The sequence below is a fragment of the Mastigoproctus giganteus genome, chromosome 8 (genome assembly GCF_048544385.1).
Source record: "Mastigoproctus giganteus isolate SK-2022 chromosome 8, ASM4854438v1, whole genome shotgun sequence".
Taxonomy (NCBI): Eukaryota; Metazoa; Arthropoda; class Arachnida; order Uropygi; family Thelyphonidae; genus Mastigoproctus; species Mastigoproctus giganteus.
Genome location: NC_143582.1, coordinates 209293383 through 209319341, shown reverse-complemented (window position 1 = coordinate 209319341; position 25959 = coordinate 209293383). Strand labels below are relative to the sequence as shown.

The window sequence follows — 25959 nt, the reverse complement described above, 5'->3', positions numbered from 1 at the left end:
CTTCTTGATTAGACTGAGGTTCGAGCCCGTGACCACCAAATACGGAGGATGCGGAAAGGTCAGGGAATGACCACCACATATCCCCGGAGCAATATAGCCTTAGTTATTAATGCTCCTAAAAACCAAATAACAAATAAACAAACAGCTCCACTCAAGTGACTAAATCAGTTGGTTCATTCACAGTATTGTATATCCCTGTCTTGCTCTCAATGTCAAAATGCTGCTGATTAAACTAGATTTTAATTAAGCATAAGGTTCACTACTACAATAGATTTTATGTAGTAGTACTATTCTGTCCCCTTATTTATATTTATATTTTTTTAACCCTCAGGAATTATCACCAACATCAGATATAAACAGGGTACATTCACTTATGAGTTTGATGGATACCTTATTTGATGACTTTATGGATGAAAAACTAGCACCAGAAATTCCTGAAGATTTTATTATTGTATATTTAGAGGTGAGCATTAGCATTATAATCCTTCTAAACTTATTTTTCAGTCAAACAAATTTATTTGAGTGTTTCTTTCATACAAATTAAGTTTATGTTACCTCAAAATCAATGAGAATAAACAGACTTATACTTAGTAAGATGTTCATACTGTTTGTACTAGATAAGTAATTGAGACCAGGCTGTGATGCATCAGAATTACTTAGATTGGTTACCTGTACATTCTGAAAGATGGCAAGTGAAGTTTAATCCTACTAAATGTAAGGTTTTGCATTTGGGAAAAGTCTCTTAATCTGGGAGTGACATATAGATTAAGGAACATGGAATTAAGGGCGGTTTAGGATGAGAAAGATGATATGCAAACTTATATAGCATCAACTGAAATGCACGCACTTCAGCCATCCTTGCTCTCCAAGGATTTGTCTAATTCTTCCTTGAATTTATTCAAACTATCCACTTCCACAACAACAGAGGGAAACTTATTCCAACAATCAACCACTCGCTGGCTGAAGACAGATGTCTGAACGTCTATCCTGCAAACAGCCTTCTTCAAATTAAATTTATGTACCCTTGTGTGTAGCCTCAGCAAGAGGAAGAATGCCATTCACATTCACCTTAAACCCTCAATCAGATCATCCTGCAAGTGACTAGTCTCCAGATGCTGCGATTTGCAGAACTAAAGCCTTTCAAGGTAAGGGCATCCTTTTGTTTTCTTCACAAATCTGGTTTCCCTTCTCTGCACCCATTCCAGCAGATCTACATCTTTCCTAATGTGAGGCCTCTAGACCTGTATACAATACCCTAGATGTGGCCTAACCATGGCCTTGTACAAAGGGATAATCACCTCCTTATCCCTGCTAGCAAAGTTCCTGAATATCATTGACAAAATCTCATGAGCTGTCCTGGCAGCACATCTGCATTGCTCAGAGATTTTCTTATGTGACTGCACAATTACCAAGATCTTTTTCATTTTTATACTACCCTGAGTGTAGTTCCACACAGTTGATAAGTTACTCTGAGTTTACTGCTACCCATGTGCAGTACCTTGCATTTGTCACTGTTAAATTTCAACCATCATTTTTTAGCCCATCGACCTAATTTTTCCAAATCTTATTACATTACCTATCGTCATTACTGTTGTTGACCATCCTGCCAACCTTTGTGTCATCTGCAGACTTTGACATTAAGCCTGATATACCTTCATCAATATTATTAATAAATATTGAAAACAACAATGGGCCCAGCACTGAACCCTTGGGAACTCCACTGATAACATTAGTCCACAAAGAGCAGTGCACATTGATAGCCACTCTCTGTCTTCTTCCACTTAACCATCCCTTTATCCATAGCAATAACTTTTTGGGTCAGAAAACTGCTAGCTTGGGGGATTCACAGAATAAAATGTTAATAGTAGCCGCAGACAGAGGTAAAACTTGCACTGCTTTTATTAGGAATATTAGAAACTCTTGCACTGCTTCTATTAGAATGAGCAGCGGCCTGGAAAACAAGATGTGGAGGATTTCAAGGACTGCTGGGAGTCATTGCAGAACAAGTAAATACATGGGCTGTATTAGGGTCGCTAAGAATAGGAACAGGTGCATGTATACTTATGTGTACATCAATGCTAGGAGTTTTGTAAATAAACTTTATGAATATGAAGTGTTGGTTAAAACATTAAAGGCAGATATTGTTGGGAGATCAGAGACATGTTGTCACACAAATATAAGGAATGCAGAAATGGAATTTCGGGAGTACAATGGGTACAGGAAGGATAGACAGGATAGGAAGGGAGGAGCGGTTATGCTATTAGTTAAGAAACACATAAAATCCAAGGAAGTACAGCCAGTCGATATGGGTGGACAGAGAAGAGTCAAGTCAGTTTGGTGTGACACAAGCACGGAAAGAAAAATTGAGAGTAGGATTGTGTTATAGGCCTAATGACTCTGATGAGTATAATAGTAAGTATAATTTCTAATAGAAACTTCTATTAAAAACTCTTGCACTGCTTCTATTAGAATGAGCAGTGGCCTGGAGGGCAGGGTGCTGGGGGTTTCAGGGACTGGTGGGAGTCACCATGAAACAAATAAATACATGGGCTGCATTAACGTAACTAAGAATAACAATAGATGCATGTATACTTGCATGTGCACCAATGTTAGAAGTATAGTAAATAAATTTGATGAATTTGAAGTGCTGGTCAAGACATCAAAGGCAGATATTGTTGGGATTTAAGAGACAGAGTCACACACATATAACCAGTGCAGAATTGGAATTTGTGGAGTATGATGTATATGGAAAGGATAGACAGGACAGGAAGGAAGGAGGGATTATGTTGTTAATTACAAAAAATATAAAATCTAAGGAAGAAGTGCATCCAGTTGACATAGATGGACAGTGCAATGTTGAGTCAGTTTGGTGTGACATAAGCACTGGGAAAGCTAGCAAAAATGAAAGTAGGAGTGTGTTATAGGCCTAATGACTCTAATGAGTTGCACAGAAAAAGAATGAGCCAGTAAATCAGATTGTGTTGTATTGGGGGATTTTAACTTCCCAGATTTGACTGGAACTTGTGGGTTGGTCACTCGTACACTATCAAAACTTTTGTGAATTTATTGGATGATTGTTTTCTGCAGCAGCATGTCGATTGGCAACCAGAGGGTAATATCCTTGATCTGGTTAACAGCAGTGATTATTTGTGTATAAAGAATTTGCAGATAAAGGAACCACTGGGTGGCAGTGATCACAGTGTACTGATGTGGGATTTACTTAAAGATGTAACTACCATCAGGGGTAAAGGGAAGGGGTTTTGCTTCCATAAAGGTGACTACAGTGGTCACAGAGAGATTTTAAATTCTGTACATTGGGACCAACTGATGATATCACCATCCACAAATTCTAAATGGAAAGCATTCAAGGAACTAATCGTGGAAGCTACTAGGCTTTTCATATTGATTAAAAATATTGTTCAAGGTTTATGCCTAAATAGATTTCAGATGAACTAATGAGACTCATGGCATAGAAGAAAAATGCTTGGGATGGATATAAATTATCAGGTGACAGAGAAGCTTAGGCAGATATAAGCCAGTCTGTAATCAAGTCACAAAGGAAGTTAGGCAAGCGAAGGCAGATTATGAGAAATCTTTGGCAAAGGATGCTATGAAAAACAGCAAGGACTTCTTTACTTATATAAACTCTAAAAGGAAGAGGATGAATCAGATTGGTTTACTTGATTTCAATGGGTTGACTATAGATGATCATTCTCAGATAGCTGCCAAACTAAATAAGTATTTTGCATCTTCATACACACATGAGGAGTTATTCAAGGAGGGGAATGCCAGAAGTTTATCAAACTCTAACAGGGAGCTAAGTGATTTTGTAATAATTGAGAGCAAAGTGGAGGAGAAATTGTTGAAGTTAAGCATAAGAAAGGTACTTAGAGTGGATGGGATCTATCCAGTTATATTAAAGGAGGCAGCAAAGGAAGTAAGCAAACCATTATCCATAATTATGAGTGCATCCTTGGACTCAGGGGAAGTACCCACAGACTGGAGTGGTGCAAATGTATCCACAATTCACAAAAGGGATCTATAGGTGACATGACTAATTACAGAACAGTTAGTTTAACTTCTATTCCTTGAAAAATAATGGAGTCAGTGGTTAAAGAAGCATTGCAGGTTCATTTAGACAAGACCGCAGTAATAATTCAGACACAGCATGGATTTGTTAAGGGAAAGTCTTTTCTGCCAAATTTGATTGGATACTATGATGTGGTTACAAAGAAACTGGATGCAAAAAAATAACTTTGACATCATATACTTGGATTTCAGGAAAGCTTTGACACTGTTGCGCATGGAAGACTACTGTACAGATTGGAGCAGTATGATGTTAAGGGTAAGTTGCTACAATGGCTAAAAGGATGGTTGAGTGGGAGAAGAGAGAGAGAATGGTAATCAGTGGCTTCTGCTCTGCGTGGACTAATGTTATTAGTGGAGTTCCCCGGGGTTCGGTGTTGGGCCCACTTGTGTTTTGTATATTTACCAATGATATTGATAAATATCAAGCTTAATGTCAAAGTTTGCAGATGATACAAAGGTTGGCAGGGTTGTTAGCGACAGTAATGGCAGTGTGCTACTGCAACAGGATCTAGAAAATTTGTGCAGTTGGTCTGAGAAGTGGCAACTGAACTTTAAAATTGACAAATGCAAAGTACTGCATATGGGTAGAAGTAACCCCAGAGAAACGTACCAAGTGTGTGGTACTACACTTAGGGTTGTAGAAAATGAAAAAGATCTGTGAGTAATTGTTTAGTCAGATATGACGTTTTCTGAGCAACGCAGACTGGTTGCCATAGTAGGTCGTGGGGTATTTTCAATAATATACAGGAATTTTGCTAGTAGGGAAAAGGAGCTGATTATCCCTTGAAGGCAATGGTCAGGCCACACCTTGTGTACTGTGTACAGGTCTGGAGGCCCCATTTTTGGAAGAATGTAAAGTTACTTGAGCATGTACAGAGAAAGGCAGCAATTGGTGAGGGGGAAAAAGTGGCCCTCTTAGCAAGAAAGGCTTAAGTTCTGCAAATTCCAGCTGCTGGATAATAGGCACCTGTGAGGTAATCTGATTGAGGTGTAGAAGGCCTTGAATGTGTTGAGCACACTGAATTCTGATGGGCATAAATTCAAATTGAGGAAAGACAGTTGTAGAATAGATGTGCGGAAATTTGTCTTTAGCCAGCGGGTGGTTAATTGCTGGAACAAACTTCCATTTGTCGTTGTGGAAATTGATAGCTTAAATAATTTCAAGGAGGAACTTAGAGGGAATGGATGTGTGAAATTATTATTATTTTTTTTTTGATTGATGCTACATTTTGCACTTAACAAGTCCATGCTTCCTTTCTTGAATCAGATGCCTCCATTACAACTACTTGGCCTTAATACCACATTGCTCCAGTTTATACAGCAGTCTTTTATGTGCAACAATATCAAAAGCCTTCCTGAAATCCAAGCATATCATATCAGAATTATTTTTTTCACTTAAAAAAAATCCATGCTGTGATTGCAATTTAATTGCATTGCTTTACAGATGGTCCTGCATCACCTCTTTAACCAGTGGCCCCATTAATTTCCATGGAACAGATTCTAATCTTACAGATCTGTAATTACTCATGTCACCTTTTGATCCCCCTTTATGAATTGGAGATACATTCGCACATCTCTAGTCAATTGGGACTTCCCCTGAATCCAAGGTTGCTCTATAATTTTGATTCAGGATTTGCTCTCTTCTTTGCTGCCTCCATTAATATGATTGGATAGATCCTACTAACCTAGATGGCTTTTTTATGTTCAACTTCAACAATTTATCTTCCACTTTCCTTTCAGTTACCACAGTCACCACTACAGTCACATTTATGAAAGCAAAGCCTTTCCCTTTATTCTTGACAGTATTAGTAGTAGTAGTAGAGGCATATGATGCAAGAAAGCAAGCTTATGTAGCATCAGCCAAAAAAAAACAAAAAAAAAAAACATTTTACACATCCAGTTCTTTCATGGATTTATTTAAGCTGTCAACTTCCACAGCAACAGATGGAAATTTGTTCCAGCAATCAACTACACGCTGGCTAAAAAGCAAATTTCCACACATCTACTCTACATTTGTCTTTCCCCAATTTTAATTTATGCCCCCTCAGGTTTGTAATGTGAGCAAAAGGAAGAATCCCATCAAAATTGAGCCTGCTCAACCCAGTCAAGACCTTATACACCTCAATCAGATCATCTTGCAGGTGCCTAGTCTCCAGATGCTGCAATTTGCAGAACTTCAGCCTTTCTTGGTAAGAGACCCCTTTGTTCCACTCACCAACTTGTTGCCCTTCTCTGTACCTGCTCAAGCAACTCTACATCCTTCCTAAAATGAGGCCTCCAGAAATGTACGCAGTACTCAAGGCGTGGCCTGACCATTGCCTTATATAAAGGGATAATCAACTCCTTTTCCCTATTGGCAAAATTCCTGTATATCATTGACAATACCCCATGACCTGCTCTGGCAACTTGCCTGCACTGCTCAGAAAACTTCATATCTGACTGTACAATTACTTCACGTCTTTTTCATTTCCTACAACCCTAAGTGTACTACCACACAGTTGTTACGTTTCTGTTGAGCTACTTCTACCCGTATGCAGTACTTTATATTTGTCAATGTTAAACTTCACCCTTCTGAGCCCATCTGCCCAACTTTTCTAGATCCTGTTGCAGTAGCATACTGCCATTACTGTCATTAACATCCCTGCTAACCTTGGTATCATCTGTATACTTGGACATTAAGCCTGATATACCTTCATCAATATCATTGATAAATATACCAAACAACGGTGAGCCCTACACCGAACCTCGGGGACTCCACTAATAACATTTAGTCCATGAAGAGCAGCTTTCATTGATTACCACTCTATTGTCTCCCACTCAACATCCCTTTATCCATTGTAGCAACTTGCCACTAATGCCATACCACTCCCATCTGTGCAGCAGTTTTCCATGTGCAACAGTATCAAAAGCTTTCCTCAGTTTCAATTATATGATATCAAACTTATTTTTTATCCAGGTCCTTTGTGACCACATCATGGTATCCAAAAAAATTGGTCAGACAGACCTCCCCTTAACAAACCCATGCTGTGTTTGAACTGTTACTGCAGTCTTATCTAGATGATCCTGCTATGCTTCTTTAACCAGTGACTCTGTTATTTTTCCCAGGACAGAAGTTTAACTAACAGGTTTGTAATTACTCATGTCACCTTTTGATCCCCTTTGTGAAATGGAGATACATTTGCACATTTACAGTTCAAGGAAAGAATGCTCTCATAATTATGGCTTAGGGTTTGCTTACTTCTTTGCCACCTCCTTTAATATAACTGAATAGATCCCATCCACCCCAGGTGCCGTTCTTATGTTTAACTTTGTACAGGTGAGTCCACTTGCCTACAGAATTCCGCATGTGTGAATGTAGATGCAAAATACTCATTCAATTTTTCAGCAATCTGAGCAGAATCATCAACAGTCGAACCATCAATATCAAGTGGACTCACCTGTACAAACCTTTTCTTCTAGAGTTTATATAAGTAAAGACATCCTTGCTGTTTTTCATATCATCCTTTGCCAAAGATTTCTCATAATCTGCCTTCGCTTGCCTAACCTGCTTTGTGACTTGAATGAATATCTGCAAGGTTATTAAATTATTATTAATTAAATTCTACATTAGTACATCTGTGTGGTTGGGTCTTTTATCTGCTGATTATTAATGTTTGTAGAATCACTGCTGATATGTTATCAGTGATCAATAGGACTTTTGCTAACATCAAAAAAGGATGTTATTTTTCTTTATAAAATGATGGTGAGACATCATTTGAAAGATCTTATTCAGGTCTGTAGGCTTCACCTGCAAAGGACAGAACTTCTAGTGAGGGTTCACTGAAAAGCAATTAGATTGGTTGAGGGTGCTATGAAGTTTCCCATGTGAGGAACTTATTAGTTGCAGAACACTAGAGCCCGGAGACTGGACGCTTTGTAGGTGACTTGATAGAGGCACTTAAGGTGCTTAAAGGAATAAGTAGCATGAAAGATCAAGGTATTTTTATGTTGGTAGATGAAACAAGAATGCGGGGATACAAATCACTTCAAGGAGGAATTAGATAAAAAATATTGGAGGGGTTGGACAGGTGATGTGGAATGTTTTTCTTTTTTTTTCTTTTTTTTCTCTCTGATGCTCCGTTAGCTTGCTTTCCTGCATAATTTTCTACTACTAATACTTTTGCTAATATTAATAAATATAAAATTTTGCGAAGGAATAGAAAATTAGTTGTCATGAAGGTCACTTTCCAGCAGTATGTTGTTGATATTGGAATAAGTTGCCCCCCACCGTAATTGAGGTAGAGAATTTCACAAGATTCATAGGAAGAATTGGATTATTATTTTTAAGAGATGGGCAAATTGTGAGTGAACTCAGAGATTTTTTTTTGACTGATGGAGAATAAGTTTACTTCCTTCAATCACTTGGGCTGATTAATACTAATATGTATATTTTATAATATAATATATTATATATATTGAAATATACAGGGTGTCTCAAAAATACACGGCATAACTTCAGGAATGAATTTGAGGTATTGCTCAAAACATCAAAGGCAGATATTGTTGGGATATCAGAGATGTGGTGTCACACAGATATAAGGAATGCAGAACTGGAATTTGGGGAGTACAATGTGTATAGAAAGGATAGACAAGACAGGAGGGGAGGAGGGGTTATGCTATTAGTTAAAAAACACATAAAATCCAAGGAAGTGAAGCCAGTCGACATTGATGGACAGGGCAGTGTCGAGTCAGTTTGGTGTGGCATAAGCATAGGTAAATCAAAATTGAGAGTAGGAGTGTGCTATAGGCCTAATGACTCTGATGAGTATAATAAGATACTGTACAGGGAAATAGAATGGGCCAGTAAATCAGAGAGTCTTATAATGGGGGATTTTAATTTCCCAGATATTGACTGGAATTTGTGGGTTGGTCACTCACACACTAGCAAGGCTTTTGTGGATTTATTGGATGATTGTTTTCTACACCAGCATGTTCAGGAGGCAACAAGAGGGAGTAATACTCTTGATCTGATTATCAGTAGTGATTCTTCATGCATTAGGAATCTGCAGATAAAGGAACCACTGGGTGGCAGTGATCACAGTGTGCTGAAGTGGGATTTACTCAAGGAGGTAACTATCATCAGAGGTAAAGGGAAGGGTTTTTGCTTTCGTAAAGGCGACTATGATGGTCTGAGACAGTATTTAAATTCTATACAGTGGGACCAACTGATCATGTTACCAACAGCAAATTCAAAATGGGAAGCATTCAAGGAACTAATCTTGGAAGCTACCAGGCTTTACATACCAACCAAGAAATATTGTTCAAGGTTCAGGCCTAAATGGTTCTCAGATGAACTAATGAGACATATGGCAGAGAAGAAAAATGCATGGGATACATACAAATTAATGGGTGACATGGAAGCCTATGATAGATATAAGTCGGTCTGTAACCAAGTCACAAAGGAGATTAGGCAGGCAAAGGCAGATTATGAGAAATCTTTGGCAAAGGATGCAAAGAAAAACAGAAAAGAGTTCTTTACCTATTTTAACTCAAGAAGGAAAGGGATGAATCAGATTGGTCCACTGGATGTTGATGGTTCAACAGTTGAGGATCCAGCTCAGGTGGCTAACAATCTAAACGAGTATTTTGCATCTACATTCACACATGAGGAGTTATTCAGGAAGGGGAATGTCGTAGGTGAAGTAAACATTGGCAGTGAGCTAGATGATTTTCTAATAACTGAGAGGAAAGTGGAGGAGAAATTGTTGAGGATAAACATAAAAAAGGCACCCGGGGTGGATGGGATCTATCCAGTTATATTAAAGGAGGCAGCAAAGGAAGTAAGCAAACCCCTAGCCATAATTATGAGAGCTTCTTTGGACTCAGGGGGAGGTACCCATGGACTGGAGATGTGCAAATGTAACCCCAATTCACAAAGGAGGATCAAAGGCTGACACAAGTAATTATAGACCTGTTAGTTTAACTTCTATTCCAGGAAAATTAATGGAGGCACTGGTTAAAGAAGCACTGCAGGATCATCTGGACAAGAATTCAGTTATAGCTCAGACACAGCATGGTTTTGTTAAGGGCAGGTCTTGTCTCACCAATTTGATTGGATACTATGATGTAGTCACAAAAGAACTGGATGCAGGGAATAACTTTGATATTATATAATTGGATCTTAGAAAGGCTTTTGATACTGTTGCGCATGGAAGACTGCTGCACAAATTGGAGAAGTGTGGCATTGGAGGCAAATTACTGCTATGGATAAAGGGATGGTTGAGTGGCAGAAGACAGAGAGTGGTAATCAATGGACACTGCTCAACGTTTACTAATGTTATTAGTGGAGTTCCTCAGGGTTCAGTGTTGGGTCCATTGTTGTTTTCTGTATTTATAAATGATATTGATGATGGTGTATCAGGCTTAATGTCCAAGTTTGCAGACGATACCAAGGTTGGCAGGGTTGTTAAGGACACTACTGATACTATGCTGCTGCAACAGGATCTGGAAAGGTTGAGCAGATGGGCTGAAGGTGGCAAATGAAGTTTAACATTGACAAATGTAAAGTACTACATATGGGAAACAGTAACCCCAGATCAACGTATCAACTCTGTGGTACTACACTGACAGAGGTAGAGAATGAAAAGGACCTGGGGGTAATTGTGCAGGCAGATATGAAGTTCTCTGAGCAGTGCAGACGAGCTGCAAGAGTAGCTCATGGTGTCTTGTCAATGATATACAGGAATGTTTCTAGCAGGGACAGGGATGTGATTATTCCCTTGTATAAGGCATTGGTCAGGCCACACCTTGAGTACTGTATACAGGTCTGGAGGCCTCATTTCAAGAAGGATGTAGAGCTGCTGGAACGAGTACAGAGAAGGGCAACAAGATTAGTGAATGGAACAAAGGATTGCTCTTATGAAGAAAGGCTTAAGTTTTGCAAATTACAGAGCCTGGAGACTAGTCATCGGCGAGGTGATCTGATAGAGGTGTATAAGGCTTTGAATGGCTTGAGCATGCTCAATGCCGATGGGATTCTTCCTCTTGCTCAGAATAATCACCTGAGAGGGCATAAATTCAAATTGAGGAAGGACGGATGTCGGATAGATGTGCGGAAATTTGCCTTTAGCCAACGGGCAGTTGGTTTGTGGAATAGACTCCCATCGCTTGTTGTTGAAGGTTGATAGCCTAAACAAATTTAAGGCTCAGCTGGACAGGTATTTCGAATGAACGGAGGGGTGAAATGGGAGTAGTGGTTGTATTTTTTTTTTTTTTTTTTTTTTTTTTGGCTGATGCTGAATAAGCTTGCTTTCTTGCATCATATGCCTCTACTAATGCTAATGCTAATGAGTCCCTCATATGTAGGCAATAAAAATATTTTATATCAACATAGTTCCGGAAATGCTTGGTTTCCGAATTATTAACCGGAATGTCTTATCTCCCACAAGTGATTTCCTTCATCACAAGGTACTGACAGAATCTGGTAGTTTTCCATTCCGACCATGTACTCAAATCAGGAGCAAGCGGATATGCACTTTATGTACGGTTTGGCGGACGGCAATGCTCTGGAGGCTCATTGTTTGTACCACGAAAGGGTCCCAGAAAAAAGATGTCCAGACAAGAAAATGTTGGAAAGTAGCCATCGCTGCCTTTGTGAACATAGGACCTTTACACCTCGTGCTGCCGACAGAGGACGACCAAGATCTACGACTACTGAGGTAGAGGAGGAGATTTTGGATGTTGTGCATACCACTCCTTGAATCAGCACATGCAAAATAGCAATGCAACTGGCTGTTCAACGTTTGACTATTTGGAGAGTGTTGCGAGAACACCAACTGTATCATTACCATCTGCAACGGGTACGACGATCCCAACGGAAATTTGGCATGATCTTCGCGAGTCCATGAGATGTCAATGTGAGGCCTGTATTCAGGCAGAAGGTGGACATTTTGAACAATTACTATAAGGTGATGTTAACAGTTAATAGACAGACCTTTAAAACTCGGAAACCAAGCATTTCTGGAACTATGTTGATATAAAATATTTTTATTGTCTACATATGAGGAACTCATTCCTGAAGTTATGCCGTGTATTTTTGAGACACCCTGTATATATATATATATATTTTTTTTTTTTTTTTCTCCCCTCCTTTGTATTAACATTTCTAAGTGTGCATAGTTTCTGCCTGCATTCCATGTCTGGCTATAAAGCTAATGGGAGGTGAAGTTAGGTAAGTAATTAGGACAGCAATAGACACTCCTGCCCTCGTATTGCACTGATAGCTCAGAGTGTTGAAAAGATTTAAGAGGAAGGATAGCAAATATAATATGATTGTAGAAAATACAGTTGGTGCTCAGGAAATCCGGGTTTGTAAGTTCTCGTTCGTATTAGTAACGGCCCTGGATTAGGTAGGTATTCACAATTTGGAAAGAGTTATCTTTGTCTCTTTGTGTATCTGAAAATTTATGCCTACTCTAAATTTTAAAATGACCATCAGCTATTAACCATAATAGCCTCACTAGCCTTAAGAGCTCAATTTTTTAAAATATAAACTTTAAAATATTCACTATAAAACTAACGTTCTGATTAGTTTTATAATAATAGAGGCACCTCCGTAGCCATAAATAATGGGCAGGAGCAGCAGTGCGTAGCACACACTTCTTGATTAGACTGGGGTTCGATCCTATGACCACCAAATACAGAGGATGCAGAAAGGTCAGGTAATGACCGCTGCATATCCCCGGAGAATATGGCCATAGTTTCTAATGCTCCTAAAAACCAAATAACAACAACATAATAATAGACTTACTAGCTTTAAGAACTCAATTTTTAATAAAATTTACTATCAAACTAACGTTCTGAATAGTTTTATATTCATAGACTTACTAGCTTTAAGAATTCACTTTTTTAAAAATTTTAATTTAAAATATTAACCATCAAATTTGTGTTCTGAATAGTTTTTACAAAAATAGACTCACTAGCCTTAAGGACTCAATTTTTATATATGTTAAATTTAAAGTTTAAAATATTAACCATCAAACATACTTGCTGAGTAGTATTACAATTAAATAGACTCAGTAGCCTTAAGAACTGTATTTTTAAAAATTTAAAAAACTAACCAACCAACTTACATTTTAAAAAGTTTTACATAAAAATTAGAAATTAGGTAACTGGCAGATATATGCGAAATGGTATCTGTTCAGGATGCCACACCATTTCACTATTACAGTACATGTACTGAAATAGCATATGTATGCTACCATTAACATTTCAATAGTTTCCTGTACATTTATTTTTTTATTTTTTTAAAATTTAATTATTATATATTAGTGTTAGGGCCAAAAGTTTACAAACATGGATTAATTTTATGTACAGGAAACTGTGGCATCTACATTAGGTTACCTATTCTTTAAAGTTATTGACTGTAGCTGCCGTTAAATTTAAGACAAAGGCTAATTATCAAGTTATCCTCCTTCAAGGACTTGCCCATCTGCCCCGACGCAGCCCGAACCAAAAAGTGAGAATGATTGTTAGATATTGCTGCCCTAGTCAAGGGCAAAGGTGGCGACCTCTCATGGTCCAAGATCTATCAATGTGGTAATGGCCCTCTACAATAATGTTCACAAAATAGCAGAACCAAAAAAAAAAAAAAAAAATTAAGATGAAACTAATTACAACAAAGTTATAAGCCACACAGAGCTGCCCTTCTGGAGGGTGTTTTCTTTTACATGCTAGAGGGAATGTGCAGTCCGTGTAAGCAGAGATTAACTTTATTTACATAAATATATACACCATATACAAAAGGTTCTGTCAAAGTTTGCTATTCTACCCATATTGTGTCATTTTAATTACTTTATTTAAGTTTTTATCTATGAATCTGTACGGAATATTGTTCTTAATAAGCTTATTTTTTAAAATTCTGAGTGCTTCCATTTTAAGTCTACTGTTATTGCAAATTCTGATTATTCTTATGGCCTGTGAGGTAATTATGTTTCTTTGAATTTTAATTGGTATGTTTGAACTCCAATGGCTAAGGTGTATTGTTTCAAAATTATACTCTTGTCTTTTATCATAAATTCCTATTTCTATCTGGTTAATCGTATTAATATTTAGGTCGAGAAATGTTACCTTAGTGTTGTCTCTGTTTTTGTTAAGGTTAGATCATTAGGATAGATATCCTTTTTGAGCTCTTCTAAGTTGCTGTCAAAGGAAATCATGTTGTCAATGTATCTCTATGTCTTAATTTTGTTATAATTCTTTTTGTTGTATTCCTTTTCATAGTGGTGTAGAAAAAAGGTTCGCTGCCAGAACTGAGAATTTTGATCCCATTAGGATGCCTATCACTTGTTTATACCTGTATTTGCCATCGTATATGTAATTATTGAATAAGCAGAACTCTGTATAAACTGCCCATTGGTTGTCTTTTATTTTTAATTTTTCCTCATGCTCTCTATAGTATGTGTCAAGTAAAATAAATAAATAAATAAAAAAAAAAATGTACAAGAAATTATTGAAATGTTAATGGCAGCATATATGTGCTATTTCAGTACATGTACTGTAATAGTGAAACGGTGTGGCATCCTGAAGAGATACTGTTTCACTTATATCTGCCAGTTAACTAATTTCTAATTTTTAATTTTTAGGTAAAACTTTTTAAAACGTAAGTTGGATGGTTAGTTTTTTAAATTTTTAAAAATTCAGTTCTTAAGGCTAGTGAGTCTATTTAATTGTAATACTACTCAGAAAGAAAGTTTGATGGTTAATGTTTTAAACTTTAAATTTAACGTATATAAAAACTGAGTCCTTAAGGCTAGTGAGTCTATTTTTGTTAAAACTATTCAGAACGCAAATTTGATGGTTAATATTTTAAATTAAAATTTTTAAAAAAGTGAATTCTTAAAGATAGTCAGTCTATGAATATAAAACTATTCAGAATGTTAGCTTGATAGTAAATTTTATTAAAAATTGAGTTCTTAAAGCTAGTAAGTCTATTATTATAAAACTAATCAGAACGTTAGTTTTATAGTGAATATTTTAAAGTTTAGATTTTTAAAAATTGAGTTCTTAATGTTAGTGAGGCCATTATGGTAAATACTATTCAGATCATAAAATTGATGGTTAATATTTTAAATTTTAAAAATTGAGTTCTTAATGCTAATAAGGCTATTATTGTAAATACTATTCAGAACGTAAAATTGATGATTAATATTTTAAAAATGGTAAAAAATTGAGCACTTAAGGCTAGTGAGGCTATTATTGTTAATAGCTGATGGTCATTTTAAAATTTAGAGTAGGCATAAATTTTCAGATACACAAAGAGACAAAGATAACTCTTTCCAAATTGCGAATACCTTCCTAATCTAGGGCCATTACTAATACGGATGGGTAATCAATTTCTACAATCATATTCTATTTGCTATCCTTCCCCTTAAATCTTTTCAACACAGAGCTATTAGTGCAATACGAGGGCAGGAGTGTCTAGTGCTGTCCTAAGTACTTACCTAACTTCACCTCCCACTAGCTTTATAGCCAGACATGGAATGCAGGCAGAAACTATGCACACTTAGAAATGTCAATACAAAAAATATTTACTTGCTGCTTTATCTTTGCAGCCTGCGCAAGATAGGCAAGTATGTGCGTACAGTAAGAACAATTATAAAATAATAACTTACAAACCACTTGAATATATACAGGGTATCTCAAAAATACACGGCATAACTTCAGGAATGAGTTCGTCATATGTAAACAATAAAAATATTTTATATCGACATAGTTCTGGAAATGCTTGGTTTCCGAGTTTTGACGGTCTGTCTAAGACACTTAACTGTTCACATCACCTTACAATAATTGTTCAAAATGTCCACCTTCTGCCTGAATACAGGCCTCACATTGATGTCTCATGGACTCGCGAAGACGATACCAAATTCCTGCCATGTTTTGTATTGTCTCACAACCTGCCACAATTCGATTGTGGAGAGTTTCCCCATCAGCTACTGGAGTTGAATACACCAATGACTTTAAATGGCCCCACAAGAAAAAATCTGGTGGATTTAAATCAGGTGAGCATAGAGGCCAGGCAGTTGGTCCACTCTACTTCAGTAGTCATAGATCTTGGTCATCCTCTGTCAGCAGCATGAGGTGTAAAGGTCCCATGTTCACAAAGGCAGCGATGGATACTGCTATCTGGGCATCTTCGTTCTGGGAACCTTTCGTGGTTACAAACGACGAGCCTCCAGAGCATTGCTGTTCGCCAAACCGTACATAAAGTTCATATCCGCTTGCTCCTGATTTGAGTACACGGTCAGAATGGAAAACCACCAGATTCTGTCAGTACCGTGTGATGAAGGAAATCACCTGCAGGAGATAAGACATTCCAGTTAATAACTCGGGAACCAAGCATTTCCGGAACTATGTCGATAAAAAATATTTTTATTGTCTACATGTGAGGAACTCATTCCTGAAGTTATGCCGTGTATTTTTGAGAAACCCTGTATATATTTGGAAAAGACTAATTCTTGTAAACATATTGTTAATTACTTGGACCAGAATTTTAACATTGATAGTGTACAAATCATTATAATAAACATGACTCCTTCAATTTTGAAGCAGTTAATTTTTCTCATTGGTTATCAGATATCTCTAGGAGCATTCAAATATCATCTTTTCTCAATGTGTCAGGATTACCACCATTTGCAGTAATTACAAGATTGCTATTTCTAACATTAAAACATTCTCTTTAAACTCATTGGTAACTCTTTTCCTTTGCCTTATTTGAAGTATCGTTTTTGTAAATCTTTCAAATGTTGTTAATTTTAAAAGAAATTCCAAAATATATTGACCTACAGTAGATTTTTTACCTTTTCCCTCTGTGTGGTTGGCTTATTGTATCCTGATGTGATATTCACATGTTTTTGGCCTCAGAATTAGTACTGGATGACAGTCTAAATTTTTTATATATCGGCTCATAAATGTTGGCTATATTTAATATATTCAAAATATATAAAAAAAAAATTGATATCTGAACCTTCCAAAATTTAACCCCCCCCTTTTTTTTAACTATACTTCATCTTCTGATTTATTTTTAAATCTCCTTTATATTTTTGCCCAAATAAATTTTAGCTTTGGTATAAATTTATATTCTGAAAATAGCATGCATTGGATAGAATATTGCTAAATATTATGTATGATGAGTTCTATACAATGTATGCATTTTTTTATGTGTTACTTGTTTATGGGTTTTTTTTTTTTTTTGATATATTTAGAAGTTTCCATTTTTAAAAAAAAATTTTTTTCCGTTAGATGTCACTAGTTTGCACTATATGCTATTGTATTTCGAAGTTTTTAGTTTATTCTTCATGTTCTTTCAGTTTTGGTCAGTTCTGTTGTTGTTTTCCTTCCATATATATTTATTGTCTCTCTAGTGTCAACTGTAAACTATGTACCTGCTATCTGTATAAATCATCTCTCCCTGCTTCTACTTCTGTTTATTATTATCTTTCTATTAATATTAATCAAAATCTTTAATTAAATTTTATTTTCTACTTATGCTTTGTCTGTACCTTTATTGGCATGTATTTTACATCAGAAATAGACATGATATTGCTGTTATTGCTTGCAATTCCGGTGGTTGACACCTGAGAATGATGTCAGGGTTGCGAGTTATACAGCAATGTCCCTTCTTGATCCATATTATAGCCACATTATAAGGCTATATTCTTTCTTGATTAAATTTATGTATTATATTAAATCCACCTTTTTTTGTTAAATTCCACTAGTTTGTTTTTTTTCTCTCCCTTTATTTTTTTATTATCATTTTATTTTTCTTGCATTGCTGAGGTTTATCTTTTGCTGCCTTGGTTTGCATTTGCCTACTTTCTTGCTTCCCCTTTTTCTTTTTTTATATATTTTATAAGAATTAATATATATAATAATATTTATTATATTATGTATATATTAGTTTCAGTGGTTCAAGAGGGGAAAATAGTGAGTTCAATGATCAAACATGAATTGCAGGATCTTCTTGACAAGAATGTGGTTTATATGCCAATCACAGTACTGAGTTTTTAAAGGAAGAATTTGTCTGAACAAAGAAACTAGATGCATAAATAAATTTTACATCATCTGCTTAGATTTCAGTAAGACTTTTAATACTCTTCTTTTGTTAAACCTTTTGATACATGAAAGATTGCTGTACAAATTGGAGCAGCATGGCAATAGGAATGAGTTACAGTTGGGAATAAAAAGGATTGTCAAGTGGCAGTGAGAGAGTTATTATCAATGGCCACTGCTCTTCACAGATCAATATTATTAGTTGAATCCCTCAGGATTCAATGCAGCAGTGGGCCCATACTGTTTTTAATATTAACAATATTGTTGAAAACATATCAAGTTCAATATTTAAGCTTTCTGATGATACAAAATTTGCAAGGTGGTTAATAACTGAAATCGGAGTATGCTACTGCAATGAGGCTAGAAAAACTAAGCAGATTTAAATTGGTATGGGTATTGGTAAGGGTAAGGTTCCCAGAATGAAGATGTCCAGACAGGAAAACATTTGAGGGTATCCATCGCCGCCTTTGTGAACATGGGACCTTTGCACCTCATGCTGCCGACAGAGGACAACCAAGATCTACGACTCCTGAGGTAGAGGAGGAGATTTTGGATGTTCTGCATACCACTCCTGGAATCGGCACATGCAGAATAGCAATGCAACTGGCTGTTCAACATTCGACTATTTGGAGAGTATTGCACGAACACCAACTGTATCCCTACCATCTGCAACGGGTACAGGCCTTGTCACCAGCAGATTACCCTACATGAGTAATGTTCTGCCAGTGGTTCTTGCAGCAGTGTGGTACAACTCCTCACTTTCCTGCCTTAGTGATATTCACAGATGAAGCACAGTTCACACGAGACGGAATCCAAAACTTTCACAATCAGCATGTACGGGCTGAGGAAAACCCACATGCAATTCTTCCGTCACATCACCAACAGCGGTTCAGCCTCAACAACTGGGCGGGTGTTTTTGGTGATAAGTTATTTGGGCCCCATGTACTTCCAAACAAACTCACAGGGTAGGCGTACAGGCATACATTCTGGTTAATAACTCCGGAACCAAGCATTTCCAGAACTATGTTGATATAAAATATTTTTATTGTCTATATATGAGGAACTCATTCCTGAAATTATGCCGTGTATTTTTTGAGACACCCTGTATACACATGAAAAAAAAAAAAAAAAAAAATATATATATATATATACAGATAGCCTTCGATTAATGTCAGGGTTAACTTCCTGGGTGGGGGGACAGGCACAAATGTAACCCTTTATATAATGGAGTCAGTCGGAAATCACAGGGTTAGGTTCCGGGCACCAAAAATTTTACCTACCACTTTGCATCGATTGTTTTATTTTATTAGCATTCTTCACAGTTGTAGTAATAGTGAATGGAGGCATGTTCATATCTCTACACACATTAGGGCAGCTTTCACTAGATTTCATCCTCCGAATATTGCACTAGGATTCGATGAACTTCTTTTACCACACATGGCATCTCTTTATTCTATTAAATTGAAAACTTTATAACATTATTGACAAAAACGGCACATGGATATCACTATTATTATTATTTAATTTATTAATAGCACAATTAATAAAAAATGTTAGTGTAGTAAATTTCCAATATATGTAAATAGTGTAAACAACAACTGAATGGTTCATTGCAGGGACCTTTACTACCTACATCCATGAATAATTACTTTGGTGGGGGGGGATCTTTCTCATTTCTGATACAGATCCGCTAATTGCTGATTACCTCAGATTGTCCTAAATCAAGTGAACAGTGCATAGCACAGTATGATGCCAATAAATTTTGTCTGATGATTTTAAACTTTCAATTTATAAAAAAATTGCAAAAAAAAAATTTTTTTGCATAAATAAATAAATAAAAATAAAAATGGCGTTGTGGTTAGCAATCAGCACTATTGCGAATCGACTAGAATACTAACCTGACATAAAGCTCTTTATGCACTACAGGGTTTAGACTAACCCATGAAGGCTGAAATAATATATTTATAAAATTATACGTAATGGTCCTGTTGATGTTTGCAGTTTTTGTTATCATTCTGTATGGCCCTTCGAAGTTTCATACAAATTACTTATACAGAAACCTCACAAATAATGTATATATATATATATATGTTATTTATATATAATGATAACAAAAATTTTTGTTATCATTATTATTTTTATGTTAATCTTAATTTCAGATAATCTGCTTTTGTCTTGTAGGCATTCTCAATTTTTTCCATTGTAATTACACTTGACAGGTCAGCACCCCTACCCAATACACTGATAAAATACATTTATTTATATTTCTTTATGGTTGTTGGGTATTTCTGCTATAACTAGTAGTGCCCCGGATCCATAACCTAGTTTAATAATTTAATACTTTTTCTTGCTTTCTTAGATGTTCAGTAATGTCATTATATCCTATTATTTTTATCAATATTATATATATATATATATATATACAGTGCTTTTTTTTGGACGGTACGCAACGATACAGCGTACCGGCATCTTTTTTTAACAGTGACGTGTGACATTTGGATGTAATGCACTTCGAAATTTGTAATATTCCGTAAATTTTTTTCACATGTTTACTTACTATTCAGATAAGCTTAAAATTATTTAACTAAATTTGCATTTTTTACTGTCTATTGTTAAGATATTTACTATATAAAACTGTATAACCATTTTTATAATTCTAAATTACTCAGTTGGACCTCTGTTTAACGAAGTCCTTTTATAGCAAATTATTTTGAATTCCCCATGGAAGTTACATTTAAAATAGTTTCCGTTGAGCAAAGAAAATTTTCATATAGCAAACGGATTAGGAGAGAATTAACTCGGTACGCACTGTTTGCATTTCTGGCCTTCAGGCAATTTAGGCAATTAGTGTTGCTGCGTGAATTAAGAGAGCTAAAGCATTATACAACTTAGTGGTACGTGGTAAAACCTATCCGACCACCTGTCCCACATACAGAGGAGTCACGCTAGTCAAGAGTGAGCAGATCAAGGTGTATTCCCAATGGGCTCTGCCCACCTTCTACTGCAGTGGTGTCTAACCTTTTCCTGCACAGGGGCCATATTCAAAAAAATTCGAAGTTAGATTTATTTAAATATTCGCAACTTTTATTAAGTACAATACACAATTACATTTACTGAACAAAACATTGAGAATGAACAAAATTTAAAATGCTGTTTTAGTTCACTTTCCTCGATTGGACACATTTGTGAATCAATTGTAAGCATCCCGTTCGAGAATTAGAAAAGTGATTTTCTTTTACCCCGACAAATAACCATCTGTTGTTTTGCGGAAGTGCGTTAGCCACATTTTTCCGTAAAATTTCCTTATCTCTGTTTACATGGTCACAATACCTGAATATCCGAATGACACTGATATTTTGGACAGTTTCAAAAAAAAGAAAAAAAAAAAAATTCAAATTTAAGAACTAGTGACAATACCAATGACGAGAGACGGAAAACAAGGACAACGAAGGTATTAATCCTTCTAAACATGAATTGTTGGCATTTGGCGAACGTGAAGTTAGAAAATTGTCAATTAGGTTACAGTTAAATGAAAGTGATGCAATTCGTGGATACCTAATTGATAAGAATGTTTCGGAAGAATTGAAGATTTTGATGAACTCTCTGAGTATGATACCAATTTCATCGAGTGAATGTGAATGAAAATTTTTACAAATGAATCTGCTAGGCAGCCCAACCAGCGCTTTGTTGATGACAAAAACAGTTTCTTCACTACTGTTTCTTAAAACTGTAGGCCCACCGCTAACCTGCTTCGATCCAGCAAAATATGTCGATTCGTGGCTGCTTCGGAAATGTCATTCAGCAACCGACACACAAAGAGAAAGAAAAGAACTCATCATAGGAAAGGAGTCAGCAACCTGCGGCTCGCGAGCTGCATGCAGCTCTTTTAACATGTAACTGCGGTTCTTTAACTTTACAGCTCATATGAAGAACAATTTGAAATGGAATTAGAGGACTTAAAAATCAAGGACATGTGGAGTGCAAGACTAAATGCCTTAAAACTGAAATCGAGGATTTATAGAGGCAAAAGGCCGCCCTTGCAATTCTACACAAATGGACAGCGATAGAGGAGTTTAAAATACAGACCAAATTGTGTTCGATGTGTGGAGTAGCTTACCGGACCCATATATCAATTTTAAAATATTTGTTTGGACTTCTCTCAGTTTTTGGTTTGACATATTTCTGTGAGCAAATATTTTTGAACATGAACTATAATAAAAATAAATCAAAAAACCGTTGTCTGGACAATGCGAGCATGTTTAAAGCTCAGCATGTTTAATTACGTCATACTCACACGATGTTGAGAGACTCACTCAAGAAGTTCATCAGCAAAATTCACATTAATTTGTATCTAATTGGATGTTTGTTATGTTTTTTCAGTATTAATAAATAATATTTCAAAAAATATATATTTTTTTAATAAACACCTTCCCACTTTATTCCATTTCTTAAAAAACTCTCGCCTTCCTCCCCCTCCTCCTCCCAGCTTGAGCTGAGGTGTGGCTCTTCAGATTCTTTTTTTTTTTTTTTATTATTTTTTTTATTTAATTAGATCAAAAATGGCTCTTCACTCAAAAAAGGTTGCTTGCCCCTGGCATGGCATAGGATGTTGGATGAGAACTTAATAAAAATTTGAAATATTCTACAAAAACTTTATTATGAAATTATTTTTACTTATGTTATTATTTTTTACTTATTTTACTCACATTTTACTTATTTTTTATATACTTGAATAATAAATTTATGCTTAATAAACTCCATGTTAATATATTTAATTTGTTGTTCTTATTCTAAAAACATTGCTACTAAAGTAACAATATCAGGAGAAAAAAAAATTTTAGAGTACTTTTCATAACCTTTTAATATATATATATATATATATATATATATATATATATATATATATATATATTACAAGGATGTTAATGGTAGGATAATCATATTAAGATATATACCTCTATAGATCTATAGAAAATGCATAGGATGAAATAATGTACAAAAGTTAGTATTCAAAAGGATAATATATAAAACTTATCATTACTTACATACATTGTATATATATTATTCTTTTGTATACTAACTTTTGTACATTATATTATGCTATACATTTTCTATAGATCTATCGAGGTATATATCTCAATATGATTATCCTACCATAATCTTCTCCATAATATTTTAAAAATACTATATACAACACATTATGGATATAATGCATCCATTGCCACTGCAAATGCATTAGCCCATAAATACAGTTTATTAATGTCAGTATATTAAAATTACTACTCATTTATATATATATATATATATATATATATATATCCTTAAATTTTACTTTTTCTTCATTCACATTAACTCTTAATTACCTGATTTCATCATCCAAGTATGTGAAATTTATCTTTAGTAATTAATTACGGTATTACATTTTAAAATTCTGAAAGTTAAATGTTTCATTTGCAGTGCTTTTTCTTATTTTCTGCTGTATGGTCTCTTGGAGCAACAGTTAACGAAGATGGGAGAAATGGATTTGATATAATTTTTCGTGATCTCATGAATGTAAAACTTTTATAAATCTTCTGTATTGCATAAATCAGTATATGTGTCTTATATAATACAGGCACTCCTCTACTTACTTACAAACGACTTATGTATAACTCATAGATACATACAAAGTACAGTATGTGATGAACAAAATTAATAAAAATACTATATGTTGAAAATATATTGACAGTTTTTAACCATGTGTGCGAAGTGCCAAAATCAGCTGCCATGTACAGTGGACCCCTGCTTTATGATAATGCATTCCAAAGACACCATCGAATTGTGAAAATATTGTAATGTGAACCCAATAACACGTTGTTTTTTTGGTAATCCATTCGAAGACCTCGGAAGTTTAACTTTACGCAATATAACTAAGCTGTTTATCTCTCTAAAATGTCATTTTTATAATGGAAATTGTATTAGTTTTATATAAATTTATATCAGGTAAGCACAACACAAAAATCACTTTTAACTAAAGGATGCAAAAACGAAACACGTGGCCAACATGTTTACATGTTGGTACTGGCTGAGAGGAAGGACTATGTGTTCTGGTCGGAGACAGTTGTAAGCCCTGAAATAAGTAGGCACCGATTAACCTGTTCACTAGAATCAGCCACTTTATAGAATCAGATTTCAAAAAAACCGATCCAAACCATTAAAATTCACTAAACTTTCACCGTTTATTGTCCCAGAAACTGAGACTTTTCATCCAGCAAACAGAAAATCAACCACAGAACACAAGCAATTTACAGACAGTATAAATGGAGTAATATGGCCTAAAAAACCCTACTCCAACAACTCTAACACCGTTTATTGTTATGTTTGGTTATAAGAATCAGGTTTGAATGCTTTCATGATATATTTCTAAAGCACATTTCTGGAGGTCACTACCATAAAACAATTTGCAGTTTCCCGTTTATTGGGCTTTTCTGTTAGTGCAGTCTTTTCTGTTAGTGCTATTATAAATGGGTAGTAAACGCGATCTAATTGCATTTGCATTAATATCAATAGCTGGAATTCTGTGGGTTTTTATGTTATTATGGTGAAATGTGTTTCCCTTCCATGAAATCTTCAATCATATAAAAGCACCTGAAATTTGATATCAGTATCCCTTGTGTTATGCTACGTGACGAATAGACGGTTGTGTGAAGTATGTGAACTGAGAAAAATAGTTGTAATTAGGAAAAAAAAAAAAACAATTATAGAGGGATCATATTTTTAATCGAATTTCATTTTTGTTTAGTGAAAAAAGGTTAGGTTTTTGCACGACTTCAGGAGGGATTCAACCAAAAACTGGTTGTTGGTCATGACTGGGGGGGGGGGGGGCAGTACTGGATAGAAGTTTTACCCAAAAACATAAAGAAATTTTCAGAATCATCTCTTTATTCCTAATTTTTAAGCTTCATAAACTTGTTATCCGTATCTCGCTCACATGTATCGTGTTAGTTGCAAATTGTGCATGTAATTGATTGCTTATCTTTTTTACTGTTTTAAATTTTACAACCCAAAAAAAAAAAAAAAAAAAAAACCTCTTGTTTATTTTTGTTCTTGTACATTGTATCTTGTTTATACACTATACATTACTGTTTACAGGTATTAGATTAAATTACTTTTGAATAAATACTGTACCCTACATTGTTATTTATTGTGTGCTTTTTCAACCTCATTTATGGTTACAAAACATAAAATGTTATAAACAATACTGTACATATGGCCTGGTGAAGTTTGTTGGGGGTTATAATCTTGGTGAATTGTACTGTACTGGACATGTATTTAGTATCTATAAGACCGAAGTTGGACTTACATACAAAACACACTTATGTACATGAAAAAAACCCAATTAAGTATGTAAGTCAAGGAGTGCCTGTATACAACTATTAATAAGCCTTGAAATATTGCTTTACAGGTTTCATTCAAAATTTTCCTGGAATGATATTGTTTTTCAAAAACAAGCAAATGTGCACACCTTGCAATAGCATTTCTTTCCTAATATCATTGAATAATATTCATTCATTGAGTACAAATAGGCTTTTGCCAGTAGTGCAATGTTTTTGGAAATAATGGGAATAATTTGAAAACTATGTTGTGCACCATCTTAGGTTATGCAAACTAAAGTAGGTTATTAGAAGTCTTTGGCTAAGGATGCAAAGAAAAGTAGCACAGAATTCTTTGCTTACTTTAACACTAAAAGGAAAGGGATGAACCACATTGAATAACTAGATATGAATGGCATGACTATTGTTG

General features: G+C 35.4%; 1 protein-coding gene across 1 annotated transcript in view; it reads left to right on the top strand.

The window, feature by feature from the left end:
- The window catches only part of Dhc36C (Dynein heavy chain at 36C), a 592122-nt gene that overhangs the window by 160284 nt on the left and 405879 nt on the right, over positions 1-25959 (top strand). Inside the window, exons 21-22 of the mRNA XM_090380456.1 lie at positions 332-463; positions 23635-23730. Of these exons, the coding sequence (XP_090236582.1) occupies positions 332-463; positions 23635-23730 (228 nt within the window). The remainder of the gene's footprint in view (positions 1-331; positions 464-23634; positions 23731-25959) is intronic.